This window comes from Kogia breviceps, chromosome 6, assembly GCF_026419965.1.
Source record: "Kogia breviceps isolate mKogBre1 chromosome 6, mKogBre1 haplotype 1, whole genome shotgun sequence".
Taxonomy (NCBI): Eukaryota; Metazoa; Chordata; class Mammalia; order Artiodactyla; family Physeteridae; genus Kogia; species Kogia breviceps.
The window spans coordinates 68,891,845-68,911,145 of NC_081315.1; the positions used below are offsets into that span (position 1 = coordinate 68,891,845).

At 33.2% G+C, this 19,301-nt stretch overlaps 1 protein-coding gene across 8 annotated transcripts in view; it reads left to right on the top strand.

Moving 5' to 3' along the window:
• Positions 1-19,301, top strand: part of TLL1 (tolloid like 1) — a 261,648-nt gene that overhangs the window by 125,964 nt on the left and 116,383 nt on the right. For all 8 annotated transcript variants that reach the window (XM_067036943.1, XM_067036944.1, XM_059065868.2 and 5 more), the window contains 2 exons: positions 7,431-7,555; positions 15,911-16,026. In XM_067036943.1, the coding sequence (XP_066893044.1) occupies positions 7,431-7,555; positions 15,911-16,026 (241 nt within the window). The remainder of the gene's footprint in view (positions 1-7,430; positions 7,556-15,910; positions 16,027-19,301) is intronic.

Genomic DNA, 19,301 nt, shown 5'->3' on the forward strand with positions numbered 1-19,301 from the left:
GTTTAAAAAAAAAAAATGTAGTAATAAGTAGAGAAGGGTGTAAACAAACTCTTAATACTTAGATAAATATTTAAATTATGCTTTTTTATGACCAAACTTTATTATTAACATAATTGAGTGTTAACTGTATTTTAAAAATCATTTTATTCTGAAGTATATATTTGTTCAGATATAATAACTACCCAAATACTTACTGTTTTTTGAATTGAAGTTTTTGTAGAAATACATCCATAAACTTGGCCTGAAATTAATCTTAAAGAAATATAAAGCTTTGTTTTCATGCTTGGAATTGAGTTTTCTTTAGAAACATGTGAAAAATGAGGATTTGGGTACCAGTTTAGCCAAAGTGCTTCTCTTACATTGTTGAGTTATATTAGTTAGAAATAAACTGAGTTTAGAATCTTTGGAATAGAGCAAGTACTGGAGAATGGAAAACGTAATTTATTCTTTCTGCCCCTGGTAGACAATGAACCTATACCAAAGTTTGAAACATACATTTTCCCTTATTCTGTACTCCTTTTATGTCTTTAAATTGTTGCTTTTCCATAAACCACGAGGTTCTTGCAATTTATCACCCCCTACACCTAACTTTGGAGTTGCATGACAACTAGCCTTGAACTATTATTTTCTCTTATTGTTTCAAAATTTACCTATTCACTTTTCCCACATAAACTTATATTCCTATAGTGAAAGTAACTCTATCTACCTGTTAGAAGAATTGATCCAATTCACATTATTTTTTTGTTCTGAATTTCATGAGAGGAAATATTTCACACATCTCTCAGCCACCACCTCCAAAGTATATGAATTTATTTTTATTATTGAGGTAAAGAAACCTCAATATCAAATTTACTGTATTATCTAATTTTAAGTGTACAATTTAGTAGTATTAAGTACATTCACATTGTTGTGAAATAGATGTCCAGAAACTTTTCGTCTTGAAAAACTGAAACCCTATACCCATTAAAAAACAACTCTCCTTGGGCTTCCCTGGTGGCGCAGTGGTTGAGAGTCCGCCTGCCGACGCAGGAGACACGGGTTCGTGCCCTGGTCCGGGAAGATCCCACATGCCGCGGAGCAACTAAGCTCGTGAGCCATGGCCGCTGGGCCTGCGTGTCCGGAGCCTGTGCTCCGCAACGGGAGAGGCCACAACAGTGAGAGGCCCGCATACCGCAAAAAAAAAAAAAAAAAAAAAACAACTCTCCTCTCCCTCCCCGCCCCCCACCAGCCTCTGACCTTTCCACTTTCTGTGTCTATGAATTTGGCTACTTTAGGTACCAAGTAGAGTCACACAGTATTTGTCTTTTTGTGACTGGTTTATTTCACCAAGCATAAAATCCTTTAGGTTCATCTATGTTGTAGCATGTAACAGAATTTCCTTCCTTTTTAATGCTGAATAATATTCCATTGGATGCATATACCACATTTTGTTTATTCATTCATTTGTTGATGGACATCTGAGTTGCTTTCACCTCTTGGCTACTGTGAATAGTGCTGCCGTGAACATGGGTATGCAAATATCTCTTCCAGATCCTGTTTTCCATTCTTTTGGATATATACACAGAAGTGGGATTGCTGAACTGTATGGTAGTTCTACATTTAATTTTTTGAAGAACTTCCATAATTATTTTCTTAGATGCTACGCTATTTCACAATCCCATCAACAGTGCACAAGTGTTCCAATTTCTCCATATCCTCACCAACATGTGTTCTTTTCTGTTTTGTTTTTTAATTTTTTGATAGTAGCCATCCTAATGGATATGATGTGATGTCTCATTATGGTTTTGATTTGCATTTCTCTGATAATTAGTGATGTTGAGCATATTTTTATATGCTTGGCCATCAACATCACCAATTACTAGAGAAATGCAAATCAAAAACTACAATATGGTATCACCTCACACCGGTCAGAATGGCCATGATCAAAAAATCTACAAACAGGGCTTCCCTGGTGGTGAAATGGTTAAGGATCCACTTGCCAATGCAGGAGACATGGGTTTGAGCCCTGGTCCAGGAAGATCCCACATGCCGTGCAGCAGCTAAGCCCGTGCACCACAACTACTGAGCCTGTGCTCTAGAGCCCATGAGTCACAACTATTGAGCCCCTGTGCCTCAACTACTGAAGCCCACACGCATAGAGCTCATTCTCCCAACAAGAGAAGCCACCACAATGAGAAGCCTGTGCACCACAACAAAGAGTACCCCCCACTTGCAGCAACCAGAAAAAAGCCCACATGCAGCAATGAAGACCCAACGCAGCCAAACATAAAATAAATAAAATAAAATAAATAAATTTATTCTTTTAAATCTACAAACAATAAATGCTGGAGAGCATGTGGAGAAATGGGAACCCTCTTGCACTGTTGCTGGGAATGTAAATTGATACAACCAGTATGGAGAACAGTATGAGGTTCCTTAAAAAACTAAAAGTAGAACTACCATATGATCCAGCAATCTCACTACTGGGCGTATACTCAGAGAAAACCATAATTCAAAAAGGCACATGAACCCCAATGTTCATTGCAGCACTACTTACAATAGCCAGGACATGGAAGTAACCTAAATGTCCATCAACAGAGGAATGGATAAAGAAGATGCGATACATATATACAATGGAATATTACTCAGCCATAAAAAGGAAAGTAATTGGGTCATATGTAGAGATGTTGATGGACCTAGAGACTGTCATGATGGACCTAGAGTGAAGTAAGTCAGAAAAAGAAAAACAAATATTGTATATTAACGCATATATGTGGAACCTTAAAAAAATGGTGTAGATGATCTTATTTGCGAAGCAGAAATAGATACACAGACATAGAGAACAAACATATGGATACCAAGGGGGAAGGAGGAGGGTGTGATGAATTGAGAGATAAGGATTGACATATATACACTATTGATACTATGTATAAAGTAGGTAACAAATGAGAACATACTATATAGCACAGCGAACTCTACTCAGTGCTCTGCGGTGACCTAAGTGGGAAGGAAATCCAAAAAAGAGGGGATGTATGTATCCGTATAGCTGATTCACTTTACTGTACAGTAGAAACTAACACAACATTGTAAGGCAACTATACTCCAATAAATGTTAGGAAAAAAAAGGGAAAACATCTCCATTAAAATCTTCTGCATATTTTTAAATCAGATTACTCCATTTTTCTATTGTTGAGCTGTAGAATTTCTTTGTATATTCTGATCTCTTATCAGATATATATATCTTGCAAATATTTTCTCTCCTTTTCACTTGACTGTTTCCTTTGCTGTGCACAAGCTTTTTAATTAAAAATCTAGTCTCACTTACCTGTTTTTGCTTTTGTTGCCTATGCTTTTGGTGTCATATCCAAGAAACCATTGCCATATTCAATGTCATGAAGCTTTTCCCCTATGTTTTCTTCTAAGAGTTTTATAATTTGGGGTCTTATGTTCAGGTCTTTAATATCTTTTGAGTTATTTTTATATATGACTTTGATAAGGGTCTAACTTTGTTCTTTTGCACATGGATATCCAGTTTTCCCCAGATTATTTGTTGTAAAGATTATCTTTTCCCCATTGAGTTAATACCTTTAACACCATTGTTAAAGATCATTATATACACTAGGGTGTATTTTATTCCTGTTCAATTCCGTTGTTCTATATAGGTCTGTCTTTATGCCAATATCACACTGTTTTAGTTACTTAAGCTTTGTAATATGTTTTGAAATCTGAAGGTGTGAGTCCTCCACCTTTGTTCTTTTTTTTCCAAAATATGTTTGGCTATTCAAGGTCCTAAGAGATTACATATGAATTTTAGAACTGTTATTTTTTTCTATTTCCACAATAAATGCCATTTTGATTTTGATAGGGATTATGTTGACTATTTTGAGTAATGTGAACATCTTAACAAATAAGGTCATCCAATCCATAAATATAGAATGTTTTTCCATTTGTTTGTGTCTTCTTTAATTTCTTTCAGTGATGTTTTGTAATTTTCAGTGTATAAGTCTTTTGCTTCCTTGGTTAAGTTTATTCCCAAGTATTTTATTCTTTTTGATGCTTTTTTTTTTTTTTTTTTTTTTTGCGGTACGCGGGCCTCTCACTGTTGTGGCCTCTCCCGTTGCGGAGCACAGGCTCTGGACGCGCAGGCTCAGCGGCCATGGCTCACGGGCCCAGCTGCTCCGCGGCATGTGGGATCTTCCCGGACCGGGGCACGAACCCGTGTCCCCTGCATCGGCAGGCAGACTCTCAACCACTGTGCCACCAGGGAAGCCCTTTGATGCTATTTTAAATGGAATTGTTTTCCTAAATTCCTTTTCATATTGTTCACTATTATTGTGTAGAAATACAACAGATTTTTGAGTGTTGATTTTGTATCCTGCAACTTTGCTGAATTCATTTATCAGTTCTGATAGTTTTTGGGTGGACTCACTAGGATTTTATACATATAAGATCGTGTTATCTGCAAACAGTGATCACTTTACTTCTTTCTTTTCAACATGTATACCTTTTGACTCTTTTACTTGCCTAATTTCTCTGACTAGGACTTTAAATACTATGTTGAATAAAAATGGTGAGAGCAAACATCCTTGCCATCTTCCCAATCTTAGATGAAAAGTTTTCAGTTTTTCATTGAGCGTAATGTTATCTGTAGGTTTTTCATATATGACCTTTTATGCTGAGATAGTTTCCTTCTATTACTAGTTTGGTGAGTGCTTTTATCATGAAAGTGTGTTGAATTTTGTCAAATGCTTTTTCTGCATCAATTAGATGAACATGTGCCTTTTGCCCTTCATTCTGTTAATGTATTTGAAGTTTTATAGTTTCTTCTATTCTGAACCCAGATAGTCTATAAAAGTTTTAGTTGTTTTCACCAATATTTCCCATGAGCAGATTTAGGTACTTACTGTGGGAAGAACAGGGCTGCATATAGAGGGCTTTATATGCATAGATAATTTGTAATGTACATGCTTGCAAACTGGAACTGCCCATTTCTAATAAGAGAATTGTAAAATTTTATGAAGTTTTATGAAAAGCACAGTTAATTCACTCTTCCAATGTAGGTAAAACAAATGAATATCAGTAAGTGACCCCATCTATGGGCTGTCTGAAAGAATGTTCAGGAAGAGCCTACATTGCTTAATGACCTGGTTGTGGGAGGAGAGAATTGTTAACTTTCTGACCACAAAGAAAGATCAAAAGAATGGGTGACTGACACCCATAAAAATGGAAGGCAGATTACCTCCATAGATTAAATGAGCCAAAATGCATCATTTTATTGCCTGAGTTTGAATATATCTTTTCCAAGATGTCCTTGTCCTTTTATAATTGAATTTTAAAAAAAAAAAACTGGAAAAAACAAAATTTTTCTAAGACTACGTTGTTTTTTTTTTTTTCAAAATAGGAATAGAAAATAGTGAATACTTCATTAGTACTGAAGTACTGCATAAGTTGTAACACTTCACTAATTTGGACTTACCTACTTAATGTATCTGTTGATTTGTGCAGCAAAGTTGAAGAATAACTTTTCTCAGTGCTACCCTATAGCTCAACTTCCCCTTCAGTCGCACTGGCCTAGCTAGAGTTGTATTTTATTAAGTATGTGCAAGCTCTCACTTTTGATGATCATTAGTTCCCCCTCCCTACCTTCATCTCAGGTAGTATACATATGGAGTTTTGTAGAGACTTAGATTTGGTTTTAAAAGAGTTCCAGTATCTATTTGAGTTACCTGGGTTTTATCTGAAGATCACCACTCTTACCTAGAAGCTAGGGACGTTAGTCATAAATTACTTATGGATCATGTCATACCTCTGTTTACCATCATCCACATATTAAGAATTTTCCTCAGGTTAAAAGTTAAACTTTGACACTCAAACAAAGCATCCTCCCATCTCAGGGTTGCCGTATTTCTTAAAGTTCTTTCTCTCTGTGACTCTCTACTCCCAGTTACCCACATTTACCTCGCCTTCACTTCCTTGATATTTGGCTAAAATGTCAACTTCCAAGTGAGCTTTTCTTTGATCACTCTTTTTAAAAGCTATCCCATCAGTGGATAATCAATATCCATCTTCTCTTCCTTATTTTTCTCCAAAGTATCTGTCACTATCTCAGTTATCAATCTTTGTTAAAGACTTTCTCCCTCCATTAGAATGTGAGAATCTTAAGGGGAGGAATTTTTGTTTCTTTTATTTACTGGTATAAATCCAGGTCTTTATGTCTATAACAATGCTCAGTAAATTTTTTTTTTTTTTTTTTTTTTTTTTTTTTTTTTTTTTTTGGCCACGCTGTGTGGCATGCAGGATCTTAGTTCCCTGACCAGGGATCAAACCCATGCCCCCTGCAGTGGAAGCATGGAGTCCTAACCATTGGACCACCAGGGAATTCCCAGTAAATATTTCTTAAAGGAAGAAAAAGTAGAGCTAAAATGTTATTCTTTTAACCTGCAGTTTAAATACAATTTTTCATTTAAAAATTTTGGAAAGAGGCTGTCCCATCATTCATCCCAGTTTCAAAGTTTTTTTTTTTAATAATTGTATTTCTTAATTTAAAATACTTTTATAAAAAGTGTTTCTTTTTATACAATCCTTCCTCACCATTTGGAATAGTCTCCCAATCCATTTAACTTTTAAGCTCAGTTACTTTCTTTAGAGCTACAAATGTTAATATTCATTGCAAAATTAGACTGTATCTTTAATTTACTATATTCACAATTTTTAGTCATGCATAGCAAGTTTGTATCACAACCTTGGGTGTGAAAAAGCTCAGTATCTGTAGCTTAGCATTATTAGTGCATTGCTTAGTTGTTTTTTGTTTTGTTTTGTTTTACTTATAAATTTTACCATGAAGTTTTTACACTATATATATATGTGTGTGTGACAAAATTATTTTGCTTTAAACTTCCTAAAATTTGACACTCTTTGTTTTTCCTTGTTCTTGTAACATATACTGTAATAATTTGACTTCAAAATATACTTAGGTTAAATTAGTAGTTTAATTTAAAAATATTAACATACTTGTTTTGTTTGACTTTTACAAGTTTAGTAATCTAAAAAATATTTATTATAAGCTGTTCTTAAGAAAATAGATCTCTATGAGGAAGAATTGTTTGACAACTTGGTAATTTAAGTGTTTTTAGATCTTGAGCTACCAAAACAAGAACCATAGTGTACTTGATAGGGACTGTATAGAATTTTAGATTTTAAAAAACAAATAATATACATTTTTAAGGAAAAACTGAATGCCATCACTGACTTTATATTAGCCATATACATTTAGCACACAATTTTCATCTACTTTGATGAAAGTATTTTGAAAGTCTGACACACTCTTTAAATCTTAACACTGATATATTTCTCCTTTGATTGGTTTGAGTTTGAATAAAAAACATATTTGTAAGGAATATATGTGTCTTAATTTGGTGACTTATGTGTGACTTGCTTCTGATTTTTTTCAGGGGGATGTTTCTGGATACCATTCTCCCCTCACGTGATGATAATGGCATACGTCCAGCAATTGGTCAGCGAACCCGTTTAAGCAAAGGAGATATTGCACAGGCAAGAAAGCTGTACAGATGTCCAGGTATTGCACCACCCAAACTCAGAAGCATAATTGTGCCTGATAGTGCTCTTACAGATGAATAAGCCACAATTTACTCAAGTGTTTACTTGTCTCTTTTCATGCTGGCATGTGACTGACATATTCAGGTCAAAGTTGCTAATCATAAAATTAAATAAGAGAGAATTCTGGAACACACATTGGAATAATTAAAAACAAATTGCTAGAGAACAAATTTCAAGAACAGGGATAGTAAGCTTTATTTCTTTTAATTTAATGAGTAAAAGAGAGAAAAACATTGTTTTATAGTTGTTATTAAATGGTTGCATGATTTCATAGTCAAATTAAGAGCTTCCTTGCCAACATAAAAATAATATCCTTTATTTCAACTTCAGAATTGAGTCCTGAATGATCTTTTCTCCCAAATACCATCATTAACAGTATATAAATTTAAATTTAATTAAGTGGAATTTATAACTTTGTTGCAAAATATAAGTTCTAACCATGTTTCTAGTGAACCACTAAATGTTTGCTATTAGATAAAGTTGTGAAAAAAGATTAAAGGAAGGTCTTAATAACAATGTTCCAAGGGAACACTAATGCCTCACTGGTCCAAGAAAGAAAAGATTCTGCTTCCAAACTGGAAATACTTATTACTCTATGCACCTCCTATATACTCAAAATGCTTGAAATAGCTATATCAAAGATACATGCTTGGGCTTCCCTGGTGGTGCAGTGGTTGAGAATCCACCTTCCGAAGGAGGGGACACGGGTTCGTGCCCTGGTCTGGGAAGATCCCACCTGGTGCGGAGCGGCTGGGCCCGTGAGCCGTGGCCACTGAGCCTGCGCGTCCGGAGCCTGTGCTCCGCAACTGGAGAGGCCACAACAGTGAGGGGTCCACGTACCGCAAAAAATATATATATATATATACATGCTTAACATTGCTTAACACAGCTTTTCCCAAATTTTTTGGCTTATGGAAACTAATACCTATGGAATTCACTTTTTTTTCCAGATACTAAGATCACAGGTGGTAAAATAACTATAAAAGTTTTAACTGGCTGCTATTCTAATAATTTGTGCAGACATTCAGAGATAAGATGGGTATATTAATCATTGAGGTTTTAGGTAGGTTTTGTTTAAATTTTATTTATATATATATTTAATTATTGGGAAGTTATATTAACTAAGTTTACTGTGATTATTGGTACCAGTCCAGGAAACTTTCCTTGTAGAGTACAAGAGAGGTCTAGCTGATTCATTAACAAATGTAATATTTGCTCATTAACATATAGAAACGTCTACATGGGGCAGAGAATGGTCTTCATCTTCCCTTTATCCTGGTAATCAGCAGTCTGCTTGTGAAAGAGATCCTCTCTGGGGTGTGTGAATGGTGGTGTTTCTTCTTCTCTTCATAAATGATTCATTTGTTCTCTTGTTCTCTCTCTTTGGGGGGCCCTTCTTTTTCTTGTGACTCTCATTTTCTAAATGCATTCTTCTCTACTTGGATCTAATTTTAGGATTACTTTCCTTTTAAATTTCTAAATTCCTGAAGCCAAACTCTTCTTCTAATACCATCTCTTGTCTTTATTTGCATTTTCTCTTAATATAGTTTTTCTGTAATCCCATGAACTTTTGGCTTACAACTACTTCACACTTATGCCAACAGTCAAACATAATATTCTCCCAGTAAATCTTCTTTAATTAAATGTCAAGTAACATAATAAAACTAGGAAAAAATAAAGTAAATTAATATATAAAAATAAAGGAGCTTCAGAAAATTAGAATGTTCATTATTATATAAAAGTGTATGTGTATTCACACATGAACCCACATACAATCTATGTTTACAAATTTAAAAGTGTTGTTAAACGTACAGTATATGTACAGGATATCCATGTCTATGGATGCACATCTGTGTGGTTGTAGGGATGGAAGACTAGTTTCAGTGTTCATGGAATTCGAATACTAGAAACTTTTTAAACACTTGTACATTAAATTTATTTTTTAATTAGTATGAGGTTCTTTTTAGTTACCTAAAATATTAATCTCTTTAATTCCTTATATAATGCTCTGAGATTCCAGCCAGAATACCCTTGATATATGTGCTTATGTACAATTCTTGGCTAAAATATATTGCCAACATGCAAAAAGAATTTAGCCATTTTCCCACTTATTCATGGACCCATTTATTCTTCTCCCATAAAATATTCCTTAGTTCAGTTGATGGTACCACACATAGATCTTCCCAAGCCAGGACCTGGAGGGCATTCTTACTTACTTCCTCCTTTCGCCTCACTTCCCACAACTAGTCAATCCTGCTGCTTTCTTGGTATCTATCTCACGTTCTTGAAGTGAGTCTCCTATCCTAGGGATCCTCATCTTCTGTCGGGATTGCTACAATGCTTCCTAAGTAAGCTCTTTCCTCCATCCTTACATCTCTTTAGTTCTCTGGCCACACTGCTGTTCAAGTGACTTTTCAATACGCAAATCTTACTCTGCTTATTTTAGGATAAAGGCTGATTTCCCCTTCAAGATTTTCACCTGTCTCTTCCTCCAGCCTCTTCTCTAGATATTTCCCTTACAGTCTAGTTTCTCACCTCTACTTCATTCAGTCCCTGACATTACAGTATGCTTGCCTCTTGCTTCTTCCTCCAGCCAGAAAACTCTTAACTGCCTCCTGGATAAATCCTAACTCATATTCAGAATTTGGCTACTATGTAACCTCCTACTTAAAAACTCGCTGGTTTCCCAGGATTCCCATGTTGATAAATGCTTTATTTGATTCTGGCCTTATGTCTTACTCCTATAATCATCAATTCACTTGTCATTTCCCACATTAGAGTATAATTAGAATATATCTTTAGGATTGGAGTTAGGATTTTTCCTCAGGGTATTCTGAATCAGATATAAGTTAGGTGCTAAATAAGTAGTTGTTGTATGAATGAAATAGTTGCTTTAATATGGGAATGGTACTGCACCAGATATTATGGCCACAGAGAAGGAAGCACAGATTATACACACAAATAGCCAATCATCTGTGGGATTATACAGACAATATTACTTGTTGAGGAAATAAATCTCATCAGTAAAGGATGCTAAAGCAGTTCTGAGAGGGGTGCCTAAACTGAGCTGCACCCTGGAATGAGGAAGACTTCTTGGAGTTGGTATTTGTGCTTCATCTTCAAAGGTGATTCAAACTTGGCTAGGGAGTTACTATTGAAATATATTTTAAAATATTTCAGTAATTAATCTCACCATTATGGCTCAGATGACTTGGGATTTCTTTTAACATTCCTTTTCTTAAAATAATTTTAAATCTAAATTTTATTTATTACATATAAAAGTTTAAGGGAGCCATGGATGTATGAAAAAGTTAATTAGGTAGTGCTAAGTTGATTAGATATAGTTTTATTTCTTCCCCTACTCTAGAGTTTATCAAGATTTTGGGAGAAGAGATTTATATAATACATTATTGTCTTATTTAGAGTTAGTAAAATTATAAATGTGTTCCTATAAAAATATGGAAAAAGGATTCTCAATCTTTGATATTTGGTGGATGTTGTAGACATTTGCTTGGGAAAATATCTGTAGATGTAAATACAATCAGCAGTAAATTTAACCATATTGTTAATAACACAAGAATTTGTAATAATTTCTCAGCTACACACAATCCAAGTAGCATTTATACAATTCAAACACAATTTTCTATCTTGGAAGAGGTAAGTTACACTAGAATCATGTGATGCAAAAGTGAGATGGATCATAGAATAAAGAACTTTTTATTATTAACTATTTTTTAACTTTGGTGAAACACACATAACATTAGACCTGTCCTATTAACAAATTTTTAATTGCACAATACAGTACTGTTAACTATATACACATTGCTTTACAGCAGATCTCTAGAACTTTTCCAGCTTGCGTGACTGAAACTGAAACTCTATACCTATTGAACAGCAGCTCCCTGTTCCTGTCCTCCCAAACTCTGGCAACCACCATTTTACTTTCCGCCTCTCTGAGTCTGACTACTTTAGAAACCTCCTGTAGTATTTGTCCTTCTGTGTGTGACTGGCTTATTGCACTTAGAATAGTGTCCTCAGGGTTCATCCTTGTTGTTAGCACATGACAGATTTCTTTCTGTTTTAAGGCTGAATAATGTTCCATTGTATGTATATACCACATTTTCTTTATTCGTTCATCCAGTGATGGACATTTAGTTTGTTTCTATCTCTTGGCTACTCTGAATAATGCTTCAATGAATATATGAGTGTATGTATTTCTTCAAGATTCTGTTTTCAGTTCTTTTGCATCAATATCCAGAAGTAGAATTGCTGGATAATTTGGTAGTTCTATTTATAATTTCTGAGGAAACTCATACTGTTTTCTACAGTGACTACACCATTTTAATTTCCTACCAACAGTTAAAGTGGTGCCAATTTCTCCACATCCTCACCAACACTTGTTATTTCCTGTCTTTTGATAATGACCATCTTAACAGGTGTGAGGTGATAGCTCACTGTGGTTTTTATTTGCATTCCCCTGATTATTAGTGATGTTGAGCATTTTTTTCATATATCTATTGGCCATTTGTATGTCTTCTTTGAACTGTTTATTCAAGTCCTTTGCTCATTTTAAAATTTATTATTTGGGGTTTGTTGTTCTTTGTTTGTTTTCTTTGCTATTGAGTTATAAGAGTTCCTTAAATATTTTGGATAGTAACCCCTTATGAGATGCATGATTTGCATATGTTTTCTTCCATTCCAAAGACTGCTTTTCACTCTATTGATTGTTTCCTTCACTGCACAGAAGTTTTTTAGTTTGATGTAGTCCCCCTTGTCTATTTTTGCTTTTCAAGCCTGTACTTTTAGTGCCAATATCTGAGCAATCATTGCCAAGATCACAGTTATGGAACTTTTCACATATGTTTTTTCTTCTAGGAATTTTACAATTTTGGGTCTTCCTTTTAACTCTTTAATTCACTTTGAGTTGATTTTTGTATATAACAAAAGAAACGGGTCCAATTTCATTCTTTTATATGTGTATATCTAATTTCCCCAACACCATTTATGGAAGAGACTATCCTTTCCATGTTGTATAGTCTTGGCACCCTTGTTGAAGATCCCATTTTACTGTTTAGGTGTGGGTTTATTTTTGGCTCTTTATTCTGTCCCATTGGTCTATAAGTCTCTCTTATGCCAGTACCATACTCTTAATTACTGTAGATTTGTAATATGTTTTGAAGTTAAGAAGTGTGAGGCTTCCAGCTTTGTTCTTTTTTCTCAAGGTTGTTTTGGCTATTTAGGGTTTGTGGTTCTATATGAATTTTAAGACACTTTTCCCCATTTCTGCAAAAAATGCCACTGGGAATTTGATAGGGATTGCACTGAATCTGTAGATTGCTTTGGGTAGTAAGGATAACATTTTAACAATATTAAGTCTTCCAATCCATGAACACATTTCTTTGTCTCCTTAAATTTCTTTCAGCAGTGTTTTGTAGTTTTCACCTTACATGTCTTTTGCCTTATCGGTTGAGTTTATTCCTAAATATTTTATTCTTTTTGATGTTCTTATAAATGGGGTTGTTTTCTTGATTTCCTTTTCATATTGTTGTTGTTAGTTTATGCAACTGATTTTGTGTGTTGATTTTGTATTCTGTAATTTTGTTGAGTATTTTTTATTACCCCTAACAGTATTTTATTTGTCTGTGGAATCTTTATAATTTTGTACATATAAGATCATGACATCTGCCTAGAGAGATAGAAGTTTAACTTCTGAATTAGGTTTCATTTTAGAGTAATTTTGATTAGGAAAGTGATAATAATTTGCCTTTGTATATTTCTTTATGCCTTTTTTCTCTTAAATAAGACTGCATTTTGTAGCTAAAAGATACATTCTAACAATTAAGTGCACAGTCTTCCTACCTGTGTCAGAGGTATCTAAGGGTTAAAAAGAGAACTTTGGGCATCACAATACTTGACCCCTACAAAACAACTTTATGAAATACATATTAATAAGATAGCCACTTTACAGAAGAGAAAACTGAAGTTGAAGCTTTTGAGACTTGCTTGTATGACATAATTAAGAAGGGGTAATGCCATGACTCAACTTCTCTTTTCTCATCCACATAGCTTTCTGAGTAAATGGACAGACTATGTATTTAATTTAGTAGTACCATGTTTTCCTTGCTAATTTTCCTTTACTTCTTTTAATATTAAAGTTTTTTTTAATATATCTTCGCATGAATCAACAAATGGCCAGGAAAATTGATGAAATTTTCTGAAATAGTGATCATGTAGCCTGGGACAGCCACACTTATTGAGGAAAATGCACAAATGATTACCACAACTTGACAATATGTGTTTGTGCTTCTTGAATTATAAGCAGGTGCTATATAATAGATTTATTTAATTTTTGAATTATATTCTTTTTTTTTACATTTTAGAGAATTTTTTAAATCTTTTTTATCAGAACCATAGTGTTTGTTTACATTTGTGAGTCAAATATATTTAATTTTTAAAATTCCACTTTAGGAAATCCAGTACCAGCATTCTATGTGGCTTAGTGGAGTTTTCAATTATTTCAGAATTTATTTCTAAACTATTGTAAATTGCAGCTGTTTTTCATTGAAACACACTAATTCCCAAATGACTATTTAGCATCTAAAATGATCCTACTTAGAAGCACATTGTTTGCATTAATAAATCTTAACAAATTTTCCTTTTTCTAAGGGTTCTTGTAATGTCACATTTACCAGTATCCTTAGATGATTCTTGGAAAGTGCTTATTATATATTTTTTACCTTGAGCATTTTTGTTTCATTCTGAAGTTGCTTTTATCTGCCTATTCATCAGAATAAACACTGCTTGCTCCTACTTTAAATTTATTTTGTTGTACAAACATAATATCTGTGTTTCTAAATAAATATTTATTTCTTATCAGACTGTTTTTACAGCTCTATTTTATGTTTTCAAAGCCATCATCTTTGTTTCTTCATTTAAATCAAGATATGCAGAACCATTTATAATTTATTGATTTGATGAGACAAGAGTTCACTTTCTGGGAGCTATGGTTCTATAATATGGTAGTATATCAGTTTTAATTTCAGTCTCCTTCAGAGGGAAGGAGCTGTTCTTTCAAAATTGTTGAGTTAAGGTTATAAACATGTTTATATAAATCTTTATATAAACTCGCTGCAGTATAGGAATTATTCTTGAATTAAGGATACTTAAAGCAGCCTAGGTTCATGTGGCTCATACCATGTCTTGCAAAAACAACAAGAAAATCCATTATAGAATGCTTCTAACTACAAAACTTGGCTGAAACAGAGTTAATTATGCTCTGTTCTTGCCTTTGTTGAAATGGCCTATAGATATCAATCACACAGATCTTGAGGCTGTGTAGCTGGTTATTATTTGCTATTTCAGATGACTGGTAATCACTTCCAAGAAATAAGAAAGGCTTAGTAAGAGTAAAATATAATTGCTTTTCCAGTAATTTCTACTTATGATTGACAGAAAACAGAATAAATAAATGTCTACATCTTATTTGAAAATTTGAGTCTTCCGTGATTTTTTATCTTTCAATTTTTTCCAGTTTGTTTTTGTTGTTGTTGGTTTTTGTTTGTTTGTTTTGTGGTACACAGGCCTCTCACTGTTGCATCCTCTTCCATTGCTGAGCACAGGCTCCAGATGCACAGGCTCAGCGGCCGTGGCTCACGGGTCTAGCCACTCCACGGCATATGGAATCTTCCCGGACCGGGGCACGAACCTGTGTTCCCTGCATTGGCAGGTGGATCCTCAACCACTGCGCCACCAGGGAAGCCCCTTTCCAGTTTATTTTGAAAAAAACTTTAGTTGTGTGTGACATTTTGGCACCTCTTATTGATTATTTATTCATTATTATTTAAGATTTCTTTTTTCAACCTTGATATGGTATTCATTATTAAAATTAACCTCACTCTACACCAACTATACTAATAGAATGTTTCATGTGGTCCCAGAGCCACATCAACTAGGTATCCACTGGCCTGAAGCTGAAAATGGGTGACGTATAAGTTGGCTACTGGCTCCTTGAGAATGAATGAGAAAGGTTTCCATGAGGAAGAACTTAGTGGTTCTTCAGGTTATTTATCTCATAATCTTGTTATATGGTTAGCTATAGTAATCCGATTAAGTATACTGAAATTCTAGTAAGAAAGACATAAAGAGAAATTACTTAGAAAGGAAAAGTGTTTTATAAAATACAAATATATATTCTTGTCTAACACCAAAAGACTGGAGATTTTATTTATGAGGCCAATGTCTTTCATAAAAATTAGAGAAAAATCTTATCTTTTTCATCTTTTAAAAAAATCAAACATTTTTCTTTTTCTTTCAGCATGTGGAGAAACCCTACAAGAATCCAATGGCAACCTTTCCTCCCCAGGATTTCCAAATGGCTACCCATCTTATACACACTGCATCTGGAGAGTTTCTGTGACCCCAGGAGAGAAGGTAGTTTATCCCATCAAGAGTTCTCCCTTAATCCCAGATGCAAAGGTTCATTTTCTTTCAAATATAATTCACTTTGTTTTTTATTCTTGTTTGATTAATAAAATAGCTCAGAAATTACTCAAACTCCAGGAATTTTTTGAAAGATGTAATTTTATAAGAAATGGTAAATGGTCTAAAAGGGTTGAATAATACAAATTATGTACTTAAACACACTGAAATTAAGTTAAAAGTCAGTATCAGATGGATAACTAGAAAAATCCCACACATTTTCAAATTGAGAAATATACATCAAATATTCAATTCATTCAAGAAGATATTGTGATGAAAATTAGAAATTATTTTCAATTATAACAACAAAAATACTGAGAATACCAAACCTGTAAGATGCACCTAAAGCGGTACTTAGAAGGAAATTCACAGACCTAAATGCTCATATTAGGAAATAAGAAATACCCAAAACTAATGAGATTGACATCCACATAAAGAGACTAGAAAAAGAACAATAAAATAAATGAAAAAGTACATAAAGGAGGAAGTAATAAATAAAAGATAAAGAAAATATCATGGTATTGTACAAACTATGGACAAAGTTGGTACTTGAAACAATTTAGAAAAACAGAGAAATAGGGTGAAAAGAGATCAAGAGAAAAAAGAATAACGGAGAAAGCACAATTAGCTAATATTTAGAATAAAAAGATTATTATAACCATAGATACTTTAGGCACCAAAGGAACATTTTGTACATTATGCCAATAACTTTAAAAATGTAAATGAAATGGGCAAATTGCTACAAAATATTACTTACTAAATTCTTATTTGAGAAGAAATAAAAAGCTTGAATGCTCCTATAACCACTAAAGAAATCAAATTACTATTTAATTGAATTATTAGTCAAAATTTTTTCAGCAATGAAATCCAGGCTCAGATGGCTTCATCAGTGAGTTCTACCCAACAACCAAATAAGAATTAAGTGTAATCTAGTATAAAGTCTTCCAGGGAATAAAATAAAAGATACACTCTCCTATTTATATGGCTAGCAAAACTTTGATAGCCATCCTGATGACAAGAACAGTGTAAGAAAGGAAAATTTTAACCTGGACTCACACTTGAATATGTATGTAAAATCCTCCCCACATTACCAAACCAAATGCAAATATATATGCCTGTGTATGTATGTATGTATGTATCTATCAATCTGTAAATATATAAATAATATAATATATATATATATTTCAAGGGCAGATATATGCATGGATATGTGTATATATGTATGATATATTATGTATATATGTTTGTGGGTATACATATGTATACCCACAATGTGTACATTGCATATGTGTACATATATACAAGCACCATTAGATGAGTATCTCAATTAAATCAAGAAAAAGAAATCTATTAATGATTTAACAACAAAGCCTGAGCAAACTAGGAATAGAAGAGTATTAATCTTATAAAGAGAAGCAACAAAAATTAGTGCAAATACCATTATCATTAGGGTAATTCTGAAAGTATTTCCTTTGAGATAGGTAAAAAAACCAAGTATGTCCACCAGTCCTCTTCTTTTTTTAACATTTTGGTGGAAATAGTAGCATGTTAAGGCAAGAAAATGAAATTACACATGTAAGGATTAAAAAGGAAGACATGAAATTCTTTTTATTGTATTGTTTGATTGGTTATAGAATTTAAAATTATTAAGAAGTGAAATGAATAAATCTATTGATTTCTGGATTCTGTCTGGAAGGCTAACCTTAAAAGTCTTCCAAGACCAAGATTGTAATGATATCAATTTTTGTTTTTTACTAGTTATTAAATGATTTTTGTCCTTCGCCTTTGACTAATTCATCTGGAATGACTCATATACACTTTGCGTTTTGGTAGAAAAGCAAATGCAGTTAAGAAAGTTTCAACTCCCTGATAATTGAGTGTTGTTACAAGTATCATGAGTATGGAGTTGTCCAGGATGTTGCAATACTCACAATGAAAACTAAATGAAACTCTTGTGTAGCATAAACAGATTTTATACATAAAAAATTACAACTGACTTGTAATGCATGAATGCATACATTATTATTTATAAAGTTATTTTTAAGCATTATGAGTCTACATTGTAATATAGTTATAAGTGTTGATCCATTTCTGTTTAGATCCTTTAAATAAGCCCCTGAAAACATATTATGAAAATCATTAAAAAGGTACTGAAGAGCAAGATATAAAAAATTATAAAGCTTCAGAAAAAGTTTAAAACTGTACGTGATATATTTTTTTCAGTTTTTCTTAGTTTTTTTGAAACATTTTTATTGGTGTCTAGTTGATTTACAATGTTATGTTAGTTTGAGGTATATAGCAAATTGAATCAGTTTTACATATACATATTTCCACTCTTTTTTAGATTCTTTTCCCATATAGGCCGTTACAGAGTATTGAGTAGAGTTCCCTGTGCTATAGAGTAGGCCCTTATTAGTTATCTATTTTATATATAGTAATGTGTGTATGTCAATTCCAATCTCCCACTTTATCCCTTCCCCCCCTTTACCCCCTGGTAACCATAAGTTTGTTTTCTACATCTGTAACTCTATTTATGTTTTGTAGGTAAGTTCATTTGCACCATTTTTTAAGATTCTATGTATAAGTTATATCATATGACATTTGTCTTTCTCTGTCTGACTTATTTCACTCAATATGACAATCTCTAGATCCATTCACGTTGCTGCGATATACATGAGTTTTTAAAATAAAGCATTGTAGAATATGGAAAGTTTTGGCACAAGATTAATCAAATTAAATCAGTTTGTAAGAGCAAGATAATCCCTGGAAAAAAAGTTTTTCCTATCTAATTGCAGTACCCATACCATCAGCATTCAAAGTTTATTCAGTTTTCTTGTATGTAGGATTACTAATAAAATGGTATTTTCCAAAATGTTGCAAATAGGAAGAAATAAACAAATCTATCATTTTTTATCCTATTTTTTTAATATTGTGGACGATGAGCCAATAAATTTATTGTTATGTGGCCAATGAACGATATTAACTCATTTTTTATTCTTATATTTTTATTATTTTCTTTCAATATTTAAGTTCATTCTGCTCTTCTTTTTTATTTTATTGAAGTATTGTTGATTTACAGTTTTATATTAGTTTCAGGTGTACAGCATAGTGATTCAGTATTTTTACAGATTATACTCCATTACAATTATTACAAGATAATGGCTATAGTTATTTATGCTGTACAATATATCCTTTTTGCTTACTTATTTTATACATAGTAGTTTTTA